We start from the raw sequence: 19,429 nt of genomic DNA, 5'->3' as shown, positions 1-19,429 counted from the left end.
AGTGGAAAGTCTTCCCAGAAGAGTGGAGGCTGTTACAGCAGCAAAGGGGGGACCAACTCCATATTAATGCCCATAATTTTGAAATTTGATGTGTGATGAGCAGGTGTCCACATGCTTTTGGTCATGTAGTGTATCTTGAACCACTACTGGAGTGGGCTATATCAGCTAATCATCGCTAATGTGGGCTAGACAAATCAGCTAGTTAGCACGGCTATGCTGTCAATACAAGCTAGTCTTCACTTGATTTAAATTTGTCCTGCTACTGACAAGCAGTAGAACTGCAGTTGCCCCTTTCCCTCACTGTGAGTCCACACATGCTAGCAACTCCAAAGTAACTTACTACTGGCGGTATTTATTTCAAACTCACTGCTGTGAGCCAGTGGGTAGCTCATGCATGCTACTAGGACGCAATGCACTGGCACGTTCGCAGTGGCAGAACGGTGGGGGATGGGACTTTTTTCAAGATTCATGAGTTTATGAGAACTGATCTACTTTACCTCTACAGGATCGGTGGGTCCCCCGTGGGACGGTTGAGCTAACGTAGGCTAATGTGATTAGCATGAGGTTGTAAGTAACAAGAACATTTCCCAGGACATAGACATATCTGATATTGGCAGAAAGCTTAAATTCTTGTTAATCTAACTGCATTGTCCAATTTACAGAAGCTATTATTGTGAAAGAATACCATGCTATTGTTTGAGGAGAGTGCACAAAATATATTAATAAACCAATTAGGCACATTTGGGCAGTCTTGATACAACATTTTTGAACAGAAGTAAAATTGTTCATTGGATCAGTCTAAAACTTTGCACATACACTGCTGCCATCTAGTGGCCAAAATCTAAATTGCGCCTGGACTGGAATAATACATTATGGCCTCTCTCTTGCATTTCAAAGATGATGGTACAAAAAAATACAAAAAAATGCATGTTTTTTGCTTTGGATTATTTTTTACAAGATCTAATGTGATATATTCTTCTACATTAATTTAACATTTCCACAAACTTCAAAGTGTTTCCTTTCAAATGGTATCAAGAATATGCATATCTTTGCTTCAGGTCCTGAGCTACAGGCAGTTAGATTTGGCTATGTCATTTTAGGCGAAAATGGAAAAAAATGGGTCAATCCTGAAGCGGTTTTAAGCAATTTGTTGCATTTAAAGTTACAAGGGATAAGAGACTAAACATTTTATAAAAAGTAATTCCTTTTTTAAAACGCCACCAATCAAAAGTGCACTTTGTCCTTAGGAGGGCAAATACTTTGTGAATACGGGCCCTGAACTATAATCTTTCAGTATGTTGTTGAAAGAGCAGTTGCTCTTATTCCGAATCTGTTGTCTGTAGAAGTTGGATTATTCTTTACTCTGCGTCTTGACCTGTCAGCATATCTGTGTTCTATTGACTGTCCTGTATGGTGGAAGTATTCTGCAATCTATACATCGTCCTGTTATGTCATGACCAAATGTCCTAATATACACTGAGCGTACAAAACATTAGGGACACTTGCTCTTTCCATGACATAGATTGACTAGTTGAATCCATGTGAAAGCTATTATCCCTTATTGATGTCACTTGTTAAATCCACTTCAATCAGGGTAGATGAAGGGGAGGAGACAGATTAAAGAATTATTTTTAAGCCTTTCAGAGGGTGTGCCATTCAGAGGGTGTGCCATTCAGACGGTGAATGAGCAAGATGTAAGTGCCTTTGAACGGGGTATGGTAGTATGTGCCAGGCCCTCCGGTTTGAGTGTGTCAAGAACTGCAACACTGCTGGGTTTTCATGCTCAACAGTTTCCCGTGTGTATCAAGAATGGTCCAACACCCAAAGGACATCCAGCCAACTTGACCCAATTGTTGGAAGCTATGAAGTCATCATGGGACAGCATCCCTGTGGAACGCTTTCGACACCTTGTAGAGTCCATGCCTTGACGAAATGAGGCTATTCTGACGGCAAAAGGGGGTGCAACTAACATACTAACATACAAAAATGAATGACGACGTAATAAAATTGACAAGCATAGTAGTGGATTAGTATCCAGATTAGATCACACTATTAAAAGTAATATTGTGACTAGGCACAATATGTTAGTCTGGATATTGGGACACATACACTCTGTGCTATGCTTTGTTTAAGGTCATTTTTTTACAGTCCCGTTGAATGACGGTCTTGATATAGTCTTGTAATAGTCTCTGAAGGTGAATTACTATGGCCGGGATTCAATCAAAAACACATTGCTTCTAAAGGCAACTTCCAGACATCGTGGAGATCGCATTCCCGGTAATTCTGCGGCTCAAGGGTAAATTACCTTTAAAGTCAAGTGCAGTGTGCTTGTCAAGGATGCACCTTTGATTGAATCGCAGCCTATATGTGAATGTCCTGTGCTAAAGCAAGACTTCTCTCTACAGTTACTCACCAGTCCAGCCGCCCTGACGTACCAGGTATGTTCAGGCCCTCAAAACACCCCTCTAGAAAGCTGCCGCCCTACAGCAACCCCTCAGCAGCTTTCTTTCAATGCTCTGTGACTGTGTGTGTGTCTCAAATGGCACCCTATTCTCTAATTATTGCTCTACATTTTACCAGAGGCGTAGGGCCCAGGTCAAAAGTAGTGCACAATATAGGGAATAGGTTGCCATTTGGGAGGCAGACTATGATTGTGCAAAAATGGACTGCAGTAATGAATGTAATGTCGCAAGTAAAGATGTCCTATACTCACCACAGCTGAGAACGAAATAAGCAAAACAAATTAAATGGGTTATAGCTGGTCTAACCCCTTCATCCCTTCATTCATTCGTTCTTTCATTTGTTTGTTCATCCATCCATCCATCCATCCATCCATCCACCCACCCACTCACCCAATCCTTTAACAAATGTTGGCAAAACAGAGATGCTGGCCGCAAGGTGTTGCTTGACACGAGAGCAGAACTTGTATCATTGGCTTTACTGTAAACCAAAGCCACATGATAGTGGCCATCTTGGTTTAGCAGCCATCTTGCTGCCAAATTCAGGGTTGCTGTGGGAGGCTGGTTTGGCTGAGGTGGAGTAGAGGCTTGGGCCGAACCATGATCTTGCTCGAAAGGGTGTAAATATTGCCCAGCTGACCGTTTCCCTGAGTTGGTGTTATCTGAGCTGAACATATTAACAAAACATTTTTTATGGATGGATATTGGCTGTTTTTAAATTATACATATTCTGCAATGAAAGAGTACAATGTTTTTTCTACTGATGAAATGTTTCACATATTGCCATAGATTGGTGGCGTCTAGCGGATAAGAAGAGAACAAAATGTGCGTGCATGCGTGTGTGTGCAAGTGTGTGTGTTTGCGAGTGTGTGTTAATGAGTTTGCGTATGTAGGCAATAACCACACAGTATGTGAGTTTACTTTCCCATAGCCTGAGCCCTTTTCCTTTCCGCTGCCCACTGCACCTGTCGTGACCACGTCTTTTCCCGTCGACACACTCACAGTATGTCCCATACCACTGCCCCCCCTTTTCATTACTCTGCCCTCTCATTGGCCAGGCTAGCTGTCCGTCAATGGGTCCAGTTTCACACAGATTTAGAAAGTGCAAGGCAGTGCTCTAAAGCTGTTGCTTTTAAGGCCTTGAAAGTAGGAAGAAATACCATGGATGGGGGGTGGGAGTGGGGGTCCTTACACAGAGTATGTGGGAAATATATTTTTCATTCAGGCAAGCGGAGTGCAGTGTGGTCATATGTGTCTCGGGCTGGACTGGAGTGCTGAGCACCTCATTCTTAAGTGAGGGACGGCACAGCGTTAAACATAGACTACAGGTATAAGTTTAGCCAATAGGAACCTCTTTCAAGCTGAACAGGCGGGTTGGGGGGGGGGGGGGGGGGGTTGTGTTGGCTCACACACATATCTACACAGTTCTAAATCAACCCCATGTCCCTATAGGCACTTGTGTAGATCTGAAAAGATATGATAGGCATAAGCAATATGGCGAAGATTCCACTTTGCCTATCAGAGGGCAAGGTTGAGCTACTAAGATATTGCTAATAACTATCCGATCTATTCAGGATCGTTCAGTGCGCAAACAGGGCTAGTGATCTATTTGAAATGGAGCAATAAACAGACGTTAGGAGGTGGGCCCTGATACTGCTCCAACTCTTACTCTCTCTTTCTTTCTTTCTTTCTTTCTCTCTCTTCTCTGCAGCTTGCAGCCCAGGTTCTGGATGACCTCGACGATGAAGACATTGGATTCGGCCTTGTGGATGAGAAGAAGGACCTCTCTGTTGCCAAGAAGCTGGGTAAGACCGCACTCATCTCTTGACCCCTTTTCATCATCATTAAAATGCCAGCTCTTCGGTCTGACTTCGCATGGAATCCTGATCTTTCCTGCCCTCTTCTGCCTGAGGAGTGGTATCACTCCTGTTGGAATAGACTGAAGTAAAGACAGGCATGGCATTTACAGTAACTTGGGACCCAAAATACTGTCAATGTTTTAACGTATATTTGCAGCTTAAACTTTAATACGGAACATATTATATGGGCCTTGAGTTTTTCCTGACAAGGAATGTTCTTGGCCCTAGTTGAGGGCCATAGCTATAGTCATGAAAAATGATGTTCATGATACGTGGTTAGGAAATACTCAGGGCCCTAGAGACCAGACACATACAGTAAACACCTCAGTATCACCCACAGGACATTATTCAGCCACCAGAGAGCTGTAGTAGTCTAAAAACATCCCTAGCAGAGATCTAAGGCTCTAACGTTACGTTTCTAACTAACTTGCTGCTTCTCTACACAACCTATGTCTCTTTGTCATATAAATATTTTCCTTTTCTCATACTGTCACGGCCCTGGGCGAATAAAAGTCGAAGAGGGTCAGTCACCGGTATGCAATAAAACAATAAAAGCATTCTACTTCAAGAGGGAGGCATTCACATGATGATTATACTGTGTATAAAAAAATACATTGTTTTACAAGCGAGGTCAAAGTCTCCTTTTTGACATACTTATAGTATGAGTCATGCAACTGTAAATGGTAAAGCCTACTGGGGAAGAACTTGGTTCAGGCAATAAACAACATTGTCTGGATGGAATTAATTCAATCACAGATAACGTCCTTAACCACATTGCAGGTTTACTCAGAATTTTTGCACTCTATTTTATTAAGGCCAAGTGTGGTTTGAAGCCCATATTCAAAATCCAATGAAAAAAATCCTCTGCAAGAAGAATGGCTTGCAGTTAGCAACTAACTTGCCCGATCGCTTCACTAGCCCCTATTTCTGACCTCCTAGCTAGAAATCCTTACCTGTCCCCTCTAAACTTCAGCCCCTAACCAGAGTTCCTTACCTGTCCGCTAAACCCTAGCCCCTAAGTAGAGTTTCCTAACCTGTCCACTAACACCTAGCCCCTACCCAGAGTTTCTAACCTGCCCCATTCCTCTCCGAGCCCCCATCCCTTTCTTAGTTCCTTGCCCCTAAAGAAAGTATCTAACCTGTCCTTCTCTTATACCCCAGGTCTGGATGAGGTGGAGAGCATCTATATCTTTGTCGATAATGAGATAATTGAGTACGATGGTGAGCTGGCTGCTGACACCCTGGTGGAGTTTCTCTATGATGTGAGTAACTATAATAACATTATATAGTTATTTGGTTGTCGTCACTTTACTTTATTTTGGTTGCAGTCATTTTGTAAAGTGCTCTTACTCTGTGTAAACCCAAAATTGTAATTACAATGCTGAATATGAGGTATTGTTACAATCTATTTACTAATGTAATTTCATAATAATATCAATACTTAGAAATATTGTTTGAAAAAGAGTTTAATTTGTCAAAGAAGGCAAAGACAGCAATGATTGCCTAATACTATATGCCTTGTCAGTGTCAGATCTCTTCTAATCTGCTCCTCACATAAATTTTCTCTTTCCACCTCTTCTCTCCCTCTTCCTTTACCTCTCTTCTCTCTCTCTCCCCATGTCTCTTCCACTCTGCAGGTGATTGAGGACCCAGTGGAGATCATTGATAATGAGCGTGAGCTCAAGGGCTTCCACAACATTGATGAGGACATCAAGCTGGTCGGCTACTTCAAGAGTGAGAAATCCCCTCGTAAGTACAGCCAATCAACTCTGCAGGAAAGACCCGAGAAATCATGACTAAAGTTGCTTAGATATGGAAAGCTAGCCTGGTACCAGAACTGTTTGTGCTGTCATGCTAACTCCTGTGGTCATTGTCACACAATTGTCACAAACAGATCTGGGATCAGTCTAATGGGATGCTAGTCACAACACCTACAGTATATTTGTGAACCATATACAGGTACTCGATGCTGTATTCTGACAATTTCCTCTTATCAAGTCTGTCAAGGGGAATCTCATATTAGGTTAATGTTATTTTTCTCTTTTACAGACTTCATTGAGTATGACGATGCTGCCGAGGAGTTCCACCCCTTCATCAAATTCTTTGCCACCTTTGATGCCAAGGTATGGAACCACAGAGGGCTGAATTAGATTCAGCTATATTCTAAACTCCATTCTGGAAAATTGTCATTGTTCCCATTGCAAACTGACCCTTCTTATGCTGTATCATTTTTTGTTTTTTCAAATTGAAGACATAAGTTACCAAAATGCCTTCACGTTTTAAGTTAAGTCAACGCAATAAATTAAGTGGAGTTACATTACAATTTAAGTTACATTACAAGAAACAACTTTTGTCTGTGAGGTAACTCAAACACAAATTATTTACAGCCTAACTGATGGTCTTTGTCCCCATCCAGATTGCCAAGAAGCTAAAGATGAAACTGAACGAGGTTGACTTCTATGAGCCCTTCATGGAGGAGCCAGTGACCATCCCAGGACAGCCCTACTCTGAGGCTGAGCTTGTAGACTACATCGAGGAGCATGACAGGTGAGTGTGGCCCTACAGTACAGCTGACCTACAATGCAAAGCCGGAAGTCCTATGGTAGGTTATGAGGTGATTTACTTCACACATGTAGACAAAATGCGGTTCAAACTACATTACTTGTTTTTCCTGCCCGCTGTGCTCTTGCTTCTGCCTTTGCTCTTTAGGGTCTAGGCCGGGTTACTGTAAAAGTACTTTGTGAAAACTGATGTAAAAAGGGCTTTATAAATAAATGTGATTGATTAACTGATGTCATTCTCATTCCAGGCCCACTCTGAGGAAGCTTGAGCCCCACAGCATGTACGAGACCTGGGTGAGATTTCTTCACTCACTATTGAACTGGAACTATACAGTAAGCCTACTTTTCATGGAGATGTACAGTAGGCCAGAGTCTCATCTCTTTCTTTCTTTCTTTCTTTCTTTCTTTCTTTCTTTCTTCTCTCTTCTTTCTTTCTTTCTTTCTTTCTTTCTTTCTTTCTTTCTTTCTTTCTTTCTTTCTTTCTTTCTTTCTTTCAGGAGGATGACATAGATGGAGAGCACATTGTTGCCTTTGCTGAGGAGGATGACCCTGGTAATGTACATTGCACTAGTTGAAAGTAAAGCTGAAAAAAAAACGGAAGTGGGAACTTCTGTTTTTCAGGCGCCATTCTACGGCTGCTACATGTTAGTTTAGGTCATAAAAGGATTGCTCGAAAATTGTTTGAAAGGTTGAAAAAAAACAGCAGTACCTGACCTTTGACCTTTTCCCAGATGGTTATGAGTTCCTGGAGATCCTAAAGGAGGTGGCCCGTGAGAACACTGACAACGCTGACCTCAGCATCATCTGGATTGACCCCGACGATTTCCCCCTGGTAAGACCTGAATAAATCGGATGCATATGTGCCTGAGCAATGGAGTAAACAGAGTAGCTGCAGACCCCCTAGCCATCAGTCAATGGGATTGCATGGCGCAAAATACAAAAACCTCAAAAATCCAATAATTTCAATTTTTCAAACATACGACTATTTTGCACCATTTGAAAGATAAACCTCTCCTGAATCCAACCACGTTGTCCGATTTCAAAAAGGCTTTACAGTGAAAGCAAAACATTAGATTATGTTAGGAGAGTACATAGACCAAAATAACCACACAGCCATTTTCCAAGCAAGCATATATGTCAATAAAATCCAAAACACAGCTAAATGAAGCACTAACCTTTGATGAAGTTTCCCTGTGGCTCAGTTGGTAGAGCATGGTGTGTGCAACGCCAGGGTTGTGGGTTTGATTCCCACAGGGGGCCAGTACAATTTTTTTTAAAATTAAATGCATGAAATGAAATGTATGCATTCACTATTGTAAGTCGCTCTGGATAAGAGCGTCTGCTAAATGACTAAAAATGTAGAATGTAAATGATCTTCATCAGATGACACTCCTAGGACATTATGTTATACAATACATGTATGTTTTGTTCAATCAAGTTCATATTTATATCCAAAAACAGCTTTTACATTGGCGCGTGATGTTCAGAAAATGTATTCCCACCAAAAACTTCAGATGAATCTACAAAAATACTCATCTTAAACGTTGACAAAATACATAACAATTATTTTAAGAATTATAGATACAGAACTCCTTTATGCAATCACTGTGTCAGATTTTAAAATAGCTTTTCGGCGAAAGCACATTTTTCAATATTCTGAGTATATAGCTCGCCATTATTGGATCATCAAGAACTTCAAGGAGAGCGGTTCAATTGTTGTGAAGAAGGCTTCAGGGCGCCCAAGAAAGTCCAGCAAGCGCCAGGATCGTCTCCTATAGTTGATTCAGCTGCGGGATCGGGGCACCACCAGTACAGAGCTTGCTCAGGAATGGCAGCAGGCAGGTGTGAGTGCATCTGCACGCACAGTGAGGCAAAGATTTTTGGAGGATGGCCTGGTGTCAAGAAGGGCAGCAAAGAAGCCACTTCTCTCCAGGAAAAACATCAGGGACAGACTGATATTCTGCAAAAGGGATTGGACTGCTGAGGACTGGGGTAAAGTCATTTTCTCTGATGAATCCCCTTTCCGATTGTTTGGGGCATCTGGAAAAAAATTTGTACGGAGAAGACAAGGTGAGCGCTACCATCAGTCCTGTGTCATGCCAACAGTAAAGCATCCTGAGACCATTCATGTGTGGGGTTGCTTCTCAGCCAAGGGAGTGGGCTCACTCACAATTTTGCCTAAGAACACAGCCATGAATAAAGAATGGTACCAACACATCCTCCGAGAGCATCTTCTCCCAACCATTCAGGAACAGTTTGGTGACGACCAATGCCTTTTCCAGCACGATGGAGCACCTTGCCATAAGGTAAAAGTGATAACTAAGTGGCTCGGGGAACAAAACATTGATATTTTGGGTCCATGGCCAGGAAACTCTCCAGACTTTAATCCCATTGAGAACTTGTGGTCAATCCTCAAGAGGCGGGTGGACAATCAAAAACCCCTCAAATTCGGACAAACTCCAAGCATTGATTATGCAAGAATGGGCTGCCATCAGTCAGGATGTGGCCCAGAAGTTAATTGACAGGGCAGATTGAAGAGATCTTGAAAAAGAAGGGTCAACACTGCAAATGTTGACTCTTTGCATCAACTTCATGTAATTGTCAATAAAAGCCTTTGACACTTATGAAATGCTTGTAAATTACACTTCAGTATTCCATAGTAACATCTGACAAAGATATCTAAAGACACTGAAGCAGCAAACTTTGTGGAAATTAATATTTGTGTCATTCTCAAAACTTTTGGCCACGACCGTACACAATAACGGAATATGAGTAGCTCTCAAAAAATGTATTGGGTATGAAATAACTCTTATGAAAGAAAATATTGGAGACCCCTGCTCTTGCCCAAACCGTTCAAAATATGTATTTTTCTATCGTGGATTCTGGGCAAATAAATTAATAATTAGTTTGCAATATTATTTTTATGTGAACATAATCTATATTTTTGTCCAATTCCCTACCAGATAACTGTACAAAATAAAGTGCAAAGTTCTAATTCAAATCCTTATTGGATAAAACAATATTATTCCTTCCATTTTGATTTCCTTTGCACATTGTCATGCGTTATCCTGGCCACATTCTTAATAGTTTGGCCTGTCAATCAGTAACTGTGGGTGGGATTGCCAAGGGAGGAACTGGATATTGAGAGTCACAGGATTGGTAGGGTTTCAAACCTGTCAATAAATTATTGGGGGTAGAATTTTTAGGGAAGGGGGTAGATTAGAATATAATTTATTGTGGCAAAACCTACGAAACATAGCAGAAAAATAATTATCAAAATGCTGCATTTCCTTAGCTTTTTTCTCTTTATTTCCTTCTCTCCTTTAGCTTGTGCCCTACTGGGAGAAGACATTCGGCATTGACCTTGGTTCTCCTCAGATCGGTGTCGTGGATGTAGAAGATGTAAGTCTGATCTTCTCATCCTTCCTGGGCTCTCTGCTGTCTTTAGTACAGTAATCTCATTATGCTGTTTCATCAGGCTCTACTGTACCTTTTCCTCCTTGCTCCCTGGGGATTGTTGCTGGTCTATTTTCAGCCTCTCGTTAGCTTCAATGCCTATCTGCCTTTAGCCTATTTAGTGTCCATCTTGTGTGTGTTCTCACTGTGTATTCCCACTCAGGCTGATAGTGTGTGGATGGAGATGGATGATGATGAGGACATGCCCACTGCTGATGAGCTTGAGGACTGGATCGAGGACGTGCTGTCTGGAAAGATCGACCCAGATGATGATGATGACGATGATGACGATGATGACGATGACGACGATGACGATGATGATGACGACGACGACGATGACGATGACGATGATGATGACGAAGATGAGGACGACGAAGATGATGACGATGATGACGACGATGATGATGACGATGATGATGACGATGATGATGACGATGAATAAATGATCGCTTGCCATCTTTGGGTTTACTCGGCTTTAACCAACAGTGGCCAAAAGCCGTCACCAATATTCAGTTTCCTAACATCTCGTCGTAAACACATGCTGTGTCCCTTCCTGTTTGCTTTCTGTATCTCTTTCTCAAAGCCCTGGTCAGATAGTCCAGTAACACGCCCAAAGGGCAACACCTAAATATATTTCACTGGGTGAGAAAAGACAGGAAAGCAGGGGGAAGTTTTTGTCTGTGAAAAAAAGAATGAGTTGCGGTTGAAATGTAAGTTCAGTGTTCTTTGTTCAGTATGAAATGTTTGTCTCTCTCGAGGTTATCACTGTCTGTGTGTATGTGACAACTAAGCTGAGGAAAACTAGCATGTTTGACCTGGTTTTGTTTATCTCGTTTAGCACTAGTCAGGGATGCCCCCTTTCCCCTCCCTCCTTTATCCAATTTTTCTGTATTCTGGAACAACTACTTGTTTTCTACTGGTAAAGAGAAGCAACAACCAACTTATTGTACAATTTTTTAAAGAAAAGGAAACTTAACCTCTCTGAAACGTCTTAAGTATAACACAGTTTGAAAAAGTGATAAAGATCTTGGAATTCACAAAAAATACAAAATAATTTGATTGTTTCTGGTCCGATATTGGGAAAAAAATAAAATATTTAAAAATCCATTCTTGTTGTTTGTCATAATTTCTTAATGAATGTGAATGTGTTTGTGTGTGTGACACACAATCAAACAAATACATTTCATAACAATTTCTAAACTACATAAGTGTGAACCTATAAAAAACAAAATTCATATTGATGATGGTGAAGCTTTACAAATCCAAAACAACCTAATTCAAACATTTGAGAATGTCAGAGAGACAAGACTACAGTGGGTGAAAAAAGTATTCGATCCCCTGCTGATTTTGTACGTTTGCCCACTGACAAAGAAAGGATCAGTCTATAATTTTAATGGTAGGTTTATTTGAACAGTGAGAGACAGAATAACAACAAAAATATCCAGAAAAACGCATGTCAAAAATGTTAGAAATTGATTTGCATTTTAATGAGGGAAATAAGTATTTGACCCTCTCTCAATCAGAAAGATTTCTGGCTCCCAGGTGTCTTTTATACAGGTAACGAGCTGAGATTAGGAACACACTGTTAAAGGGAGTGCTCCTAACCGCAGCTTGTTACCTGTAAAAAAAGACACCTGTCCACAGAAGCAATCAATCAATCAGATTCCAAACTCTCCACCATGGCCAAGACCAAAGAGCTCTCCAAGGATGTCAGGGACAAGATTGTAGACCTACACAAGGCTGGAATGGGCTACAAGACCATCGCCAAGCAGCTTGGTGAGAAGGTGACAACATTTAGTGTGATTATTTGCAAATGGAAGAAACACAACTTTCAATATCCCTTGGCCTAGGGCTCCATGCAAGATCTCACCTCGTGGAGTTGCAATGATCATGAGAACGGTGAGGAATCAGCCCAGAACTACACGGGAGGATCTCAAGCCAGCTGGGACCATAGTCACCAAGAAAACAATTGGTAACACACTACGCTGTGAAGGACTAAAATCCTGCAGCGCCCGCAAGGTCCCCCTGCTCAAGAATACATATACAGGCCCGTCTGAAGTCTGCCAATGAACATCTGAATGACTCAGAGGACAACTGGTGAAAGTGTTGTGGTCAGATGAGACCAAAATGGAGCTCTTTGACATCAACTCAACTCGCCGTGTTTGGAGGAGTAGGAATGCTGCCTCTGACCCCAAGAACACCATCTCCACCGTCAAACATGGAGGTGGAAACATTATGCTTTGGGGGTGTTTTTCAGCTAAGGGGACAGGACAACTTTACTGCATCAAAGGGACAATGGACGGGGCCATATACCGTCAAATCTTGGGTGAGAACATCCTTCCTTCAGCCAGGGCATTGAAAATGGGTCGTGGGTGGGTATTCCAGCATGACAAGGACCCAAAACACACGGCCAAGGCAACAAAGGAGTGGCTCAAGAAGAAGCACATTAAGGTCCTGGAGTGGCCTAGCCAGTCTCCAGACCTTAATCCCATAGAAAATCTGTGGAGGGAGCTGAAGGTTCGAGTTGACAAACGTCAGCTTCGAAACCTTAATGACTTGGAGAAGATCTGCAAAGAGGAGTGGGACAAAATCCCTCCTGAGATGTGTGCAAACCTGGTGGCCAACTACAAGAAACGTCTGACCTCTGTGATTGCCAACAAGGGTTTTGCCACCAAGTACTAAGTCATATTTTGCAGAGGGGTCAAATACTTAATTCCCTCATTAAAATGCAAATCATTTTATAACATTTTTGACATGCGTTTTTCTGGATTTTTTTGTTGTTATTCTGTCTCTCACTGTTCAAATAAACCTACCATTAAAATTATAGACTGATCATTTCTTTGTAAGTGGGCAAACATACAAAATCAGCAGAGTAAGACGATAAAATACATTCTGTTGTCTTGATAAAACCTGAACCTTCCCAGGTTCGCTACATGGTTCTTGTTGGAAGGTTCAACTGACTGATTACACATTAACCAGAGGAGCTACAGTATTGTAAGTTGACTCTTTTAAAATCTCAGATGGCCATTCACAAAAAAATGCATTAGTATTTTGGTAAATGGGTACTTGGTGTGAATCCTTTCTGACAGTAAAAGGTGTATACTTTATATACAGCAAAACCAGACGAACATGTACATAAAGTAGGTGTCTGAAAAATGATCACCATAAGATCTGGAAATCTCTCTCTCTTGCTCTTTCTCTCTCACACATACTCTCTCTCAATTCAATTCAATTTAAGGGCTTTATTGGCATGGGAAACACATGTTAAGTAAAGTAGATAATAAACAAAAGTGAAATAAAAAATAAAAACTAACAGTAAACATTATACTCAGATAAGTTCCAAAAGAATAAAGACATTTCAAATGTCATACTATGTGCAAATAATTAAAGTACAAAAGGGAAAATAAATAAACATAAATATGGGTTGTGTTTACAATGGTGTTTATTCTTCACTGGTTGCCATTTTCTTGTGGCTACAGGTCACAAATCTTACTACTGTGATGGCACACTGTGGTATTTCACCCAATAGATATGGGAGTTTATCAAAATTGGGTTTGTTTTCAAAATCGTTGTGGGTCTGTGTAATCTGAGGGAAATATGTGTCTCTAATATGGTCATACATTTGGCGGGAGGTTAGGAAGTGCAGCTCAGTTTTCACCTCATTTTGTGGGCCATGTGCACATAGCCTGTCATTTCTTGAAAGCCAGGTCTACCTACAGTGGCCTTTCTCAATAGCAAGGCTATGCACACTGAGTCTGTAAAAAGCTTTCCTTAAGTTTGGGTAAGTCACCGTGGTCAGGTATTCTGCCTCTGTGTACGCTCTGTTTAAGGCCAAACAGCCTTCTAGTTTGCTCTGTTTTTGTTAATTCTTTCCAATGTGTCAAGTAATTTGTTTGGGCCTAATTGTGTTGCTGTCCTGGGGCTCTATGGGGTCTGTTTGTGTTTGTGAACAGAGCCCCAGGACCAGCTTGCATCGGGGACACTTCTCCAGGTTCATCTCTCTGTAGGTGATGGCTTCGTTATGGAAGGTTTGGGAATCACTTCCTTTTAGGTGGTTGTAGAATTTAACGGCTCTTTTCTGGATTTTGATAATAATTAGCAGGTATTGGCCTAATTCTGCTCTGCATGCATTATTTGGTGTTTTACGTTGTACACAGGGGATATTTTTGCATAATTCAGCATGCAGAGTTTCAATTTGGTGTTGGTCCCATTTTGTGAATTATTGGTTGGTGAGCGAACCCCAGACCTCACAACCATAAAGGGCAATGGGTTCTTTAACTTATAGTATTTTTAGCCAAATCCTAATTGGTATGTCGAATTTTATGTTCCTTTTGATGGCATAGAAGACCCTTCTTGCCTTGTCTCAGATCATTCACAGCTTTGTGGAAGTTACCTGTAGCGCTGATGTTTAGGCCGAGGTATGTATAGTTTTTTGTGTGCTCTAGGGCAACGGTGTCTAGAGGGAATTTGTATTTTTGGTCTTGGCAACAGGACCTTTTTTGGAACACCGTTATTTTTATCTTACTGAGATTTACTGACAGGGTCCAGGTCTGACATAATCTGTGCATAAGATCTAGGTGCTGCTGTATGCTCTCTTCGGTTGGTGACAGAAGCACCAGATCATCAGAAAACAGTAGACATTTGACTTCAGATTCTAGTAGAGTGAGGCCGGGTGCTGCAGACTGTTCTAGTGCCCTTGCCAATTCGTTGATATATATGTTGAAGAGGGTGGGGCTTAAGGTGCATCCCTGTCTCACCGCATGGCCCTGTGGAATGAAATGTGTGTGTTTTTTGCCAATTTTAACCGCACACTTGTTGTTTGTGTACAGTGGTTCTTCCTTTAAAAATGTTGAGCTTATGCCGCGACCATTAGTGGTAGATGGTGGCATTCTGTAATTGCACCACACTATCACAAGGGGGAGTTAGAACGTTGATCTATCTGTAGTCTAAACTGTGGCACAAATTGACTATCTATTTGTAAATTAATTGAGCTGCTTTCAATCTGAGAGACTCTCTTCTCTGGCACTAGAGTCCTGCATCAGGCAACAACAAAAGAACTGTTGGTGATCGTGAAGTTAAGAGAGAATTTGGGTAAATACAATGGGGGAATTACACTTGACATGTGGAGTGACAATTTTCGAAAAATAGGCACTGTGGGCTTTTGTTTCTCTCCCTCTAAAAACAGAAATAAATAATTCTAAATAACAAACTGGCTTTATTTACCACAGTGTGAAAGACTGATTGCCCCTCTATATGAAGTGAGTTTCTGAAACACGGAGTCCTTCTTTGCTGATGTGAAGAAGAAACGGAATTAAAGAGTCCAGTGAGAATTTATCAGCATAAAGCTGAGTGACACACTCATTCATAGCGTTGGATCAAAATAAATAAGTACCAACACTCTTTCTGATACTCTTTAATAAAGAAATGTTTTGACTGTTTGACCAAGTTAATCTGCTCATGTTGTGTATGTTCAATTATTTGTGACATTGTGGTTACAATGAAGAATGTGAACAAAATGTATCCTATTCATAATGAATAATCAGATGCATGTTGCAAGCTTAATTTTGCCTTATTGTTTTTGGAACTCATTTATTTTATCTCTAGCGCCCGCATCACTCTCCGCCTCATGGCCTCAAACTGCACCATTATGTTTCTCTCCGTCACCCACACGCACTTTAAACATTTGGATAATAAAGCATTTAAAGGCTGTCATTGGTTGATTTTAATTCTTCTCACAGACAAAATTCTAACTCCACCCTTATATTTTTTACTTTTTAACATTCCCAGAAGGCATGGATTATTATAACCTACTGCAGGCCTAAAACCTAAGGGTTTAACCGTCTGAATTAATGATTATATTGAAGACAGCCGATCTGTTATACAATGATTATTACTATTATTAACCCTGCATTATAAATATATAAAAGCCACTTAGATATTCTCTGTAAACTTTTACATCTATAACTCAATATCACAGACCAGATTTGCCCTAATGAAAAATGCCACGTTGATATATATTTAGAATCCTCCAATCCTCTAAATGTAATTAGCACTACACAAAATGCTCTGTAATGTCAAAGTTTTTTTTCTTTTACAATTGAAAAGAATGTAATAAAAATAAAAATAATATATCTTGATTACATAAGCATTCAACTCTCTGAGTCAATACAAGGATACCCATAACATGATGCTGCCATCACCATGCTTGAAAACATGAAGAGTGGTACTCAGTGATGTGTTGTGTTGGATTTTCCCCAATCATAACGCTTTGTACTCATGACCTAAAGTTCATTTATTTACAATATTTTCCGCAGTTTTACTTTAGTGCCTTATTGCAAACAGGATGGATGTTTTTTAATATTTTTTATTCTGTACAGGCTTCCTTCTTTTCATTCTGTAATTTAGGTTAGTATTGTGGTGTAACTATAATGTTGTTGATCCATCCTCAGTTTTCTCCTATCACAGCCAGTAAACTCTGAAACTGTTTTCAAGTCACCATTGGCCTCATGATGAAATCCCTGAGCAGTTTCCTTCCTCTCTGGCAACTGAGTTAGGAAGGACGCCTGTTCGGAAGGATGCCTATCTTTGTAGTGACTGGGTATATTGATACACCATCCAAAATGTAATTAACAACTTCACCATGCTCAAAGGGATATTCAATGTCAGCTTTTTTAAATATTTGACCCATCTACCAACAGGTGTCCTTCCTTGCGAGGCATTGGAAAACCACGCTGGTCTTTGTGGTTTAATCTGCATTTAAATGCACTGCTTGACAGAGGGACCTTACAGATAATTGTGTGTGTGTGTGTGGTACAGAGATGAGGTAGTCATTCAAAGATCATGTTAAATACTATTATTGCACACAGAGTGAGTCCATGCAACATATTATAAAATACGAGTCTATTGAGTTACCCATGTGTCAATCTAAGGGATGGATAAAAATGTACAGAATGGTTACCTTGATCTGTTTCACCTGTTTCTTGTGTTTGTCTCCACCCCCTCCAGGTGTCACTTATTTTCCCCAGTGTATCCCTGTGTTTCCTGTCTCTCTGTACCAGTTCATATTGTATGTTTTCAAGTCAACCAGCGTTTTTTCCCGTGCTGCTGCTTTCTGTTTCTCTTTTGCTTGTTCCTCCCAGTTTTGACCGTTGCCTGTTTTCTGGACTCCCTTCCCACCTGCCTGACTATTCTGCCTGCCCGAACCTCGAGCCTGCCTGCCACTCTGTACCTCCTGGACTCTGAGCTGGTTTTGACCTTTTGCCTGTCCACGACCATTCTCTTCCCTACCCCTTTTGGATTGTTAATAAATATCAAAGACTCTAACCATCTGCCTCCTGTGTCTGCATCTGGGTCTTGCCTTGTGCCTTGATAGAACGAACTGGCCATCACAGACCCAGCAGACTTGGATCAGCTTCGCCACGCAGTCTCCCTGCAGGGAGCCACCATTGGGAGGCATGAGGAGCTACTACAGGACCTTCTGGAAGGGCTCCGTTCCCTGACGGAACGCCACGAGCAAGGGTTTAAGTTTATTATGGAGCAAATCAGGGAGTTAGCTCATAGTCAGCCTGCCACCTCTGAGAAACCCCAACCACCCATTAACGTTTTCTCTAGTAGTGGTGGGTTTTTGGCTCCCCGAGAACCCCGCTTGCCACCTCCGGAGCGATATTCTGGAGATCCTGGTACCTGCCAGGGTTTTCTTTCTCAGTGCTCCCTTATTTTTGAGCTATAGCCATCTTCGTTTCCTTCGGACCGATCTAAGATAGTGTATATTATTACGCTAATGTCGGGAAGGGCGCTCTCCTGGACTACGGCAGTTTGGGAGCAACAATCCGCCATTTGTTGTCATTTGGAGGATTTCATGGCAGAGGTGAGGAAGGTGTTTGATTCTCCGGTATCCGGGAGAGAGGCGGCCCAAAAACGTATTGAATTATGTCAAGACTCTCGTATTGTGGTAGAATACACTGTTGATTTTCGCACGTTGGCCGCCGAGAGTGCCTGGAATCCGGAGTCCCTTTTTGATACCTTCCTTTGCGGACTATCCAAGGTAATAAAAGATGAGCTAGCTACTGGAGAATTACCGGTGGACCTCGATTCCCTCATCGCCCACGACATCAGAATTGATGGACGCCTAAGGGAATGCAGGAGTGAGAGGTCTGTCTTAGGTCACACTCGTTCATCCACAGTGACTCGCTCACCTCCGAGGGAACCCGGAAGTCCCCGAAGACTGTTTTTCAGTGAGGATCCGAAGCCAGCAGAGCTCCCTCGAGAATCATCGACGACAGATGAGTTGGATACACCGGAACCTATGCAGCTGGGAAGAGCTTGATTATCGCCTAGGGAACGTTCACATAGGCTAAGCTCAAAGAGTTGTTTGTATTGCGGTGCTGCGGGGCATTTCATTGCTTCCTGTACAGTGAGGAGACCTAAATCATTAGTAGGTACAAGTAGACTGGTGAGTCAGACTGGGAATTCTCTAATTCCTATTACCCGTACCCCTTTTGCTGTTATTCTTCTGTTTTGGGATTTTCTTGGGTCCAGAAGCACAATCCAGATATTGACTGGACCACGGGTTCAACCCTGGGTTGGAGCATGTTCTGCCATTCACACTACCTAAAGGCAGTGTAGCATTCCTCTGAACGTCTGCCTCCTGGGTTAAGTATGGCCTCGGATCTCTCTGCCATTCCCACAGAGTATCATGACCTCTGGGAGGTTTTCAGTAAGGCTCGCGCTACCTACCTTCCTCCACATCATAATAGTGAAGACATCAAAACTATGAAATAACACATGGAATCATGTAGTAACCAAAAAAGTGTTAACTTTTAGAATCTTCAAAGTAGTTTGCCTTGTTAACCTCTCTGGGCTAGGTGGGACGAAATCGTCCCACCTATGCAACAGCCAGTGTAATCCCGTGGCGCGATATTCAAATACCTTAGAAATTTTATTACTTCAATTTCACAAACATATGACTATTTTACACCATTTTAAAGACAAGACTCTCGTTAATCTAACCACACTGTCCGATTTCAAAAAGGCTTTACAACAAAAGCAAAACATTAGATTATGTCAGCAGAGTACCCAGCCAGAAATAATCTGA

The 19,429-nt window shown here is 41.5% G+C and overlaps 1 protein-coding gene across 2 annotated transcripts in view; it reads left to right on the top strand.

Moving 5' to 3' along the window:
* casq1b (calsequestrin 1b) overlaps positions 1 to 11,442 on the top strand; it is a 37,667-nt gene extending 26,225 nt beyond the window's left edge. The window contains exons 2-12 of one of the 2 annotated variants that reach the window (NM_001139682.1): positions 2,406 to 2,438; positions 4,171 to 4,264; positions 5,480 to 5,580; positions 5,956 to 6,067; positions 6,368 to 6,441; positions 6,735 to 6,865; positions 7,128 to 7,173; positions 7,377 to 7,431; positions 7,611 to 7,711; positions 10,207 to 10,281; positions 10,499 to 11,442. In NM_001139682.1, coding sequence (NP_001133154.1) covers positions 2,406 to 2,438; positions 4,171 to 4,264; positions 5,480 to 5,580; positions 5,956 to 6,067; positions 6,368 to 6,441; positions 6,735 to 6,865; positions 7,128 to 7,173; positions 7,377 to 7,431; positions 7,611 to 7,711; positions 10,207 to 10,281; positions 10,499 to 10,777 — 1,101 coding nt within the window. In that variant the 3' untranslated portion in view covers positions 10,778 to 11,442. The remainder of the gene's footprint in view (positions 1 to 2,405; positions 2,439 to 4,170; positions 4,265 to 5,479; positions 5,581 to 5,955; positions 6,068 to 6,367; positions 6,442 to 6,734; positions 6,866 to 7,127; positions 7,174 to 7,376; positions 7,432 to 7,610; positions 7,712 to 10,206; positions 10,282 to 10,498) is intronic. The other variant, XM_082977180.1, reaches the window with a different exon arrangement.
* Positions 11,443 to 19,429: the final 7,987 nt, after the last annotated feature.

The sequence above is a fragment of the Salmo salar genome, chromosome 07 (genome assembly GCF_965601325.2).
Source record: "Salmo salar chromosome 07, fSalSal1, whole genome shotgun sequence".
In the NCBI taxonomy this organism is placed as follows: Eukaryota; Metazoa; Chordata; class Actinopteri; order Salmoniformes; family Salmonidae; genus Salmo; species Salmo salar.
This window is presented reverse-complemented; position numbering and strand designations above follow the sequence as displayed.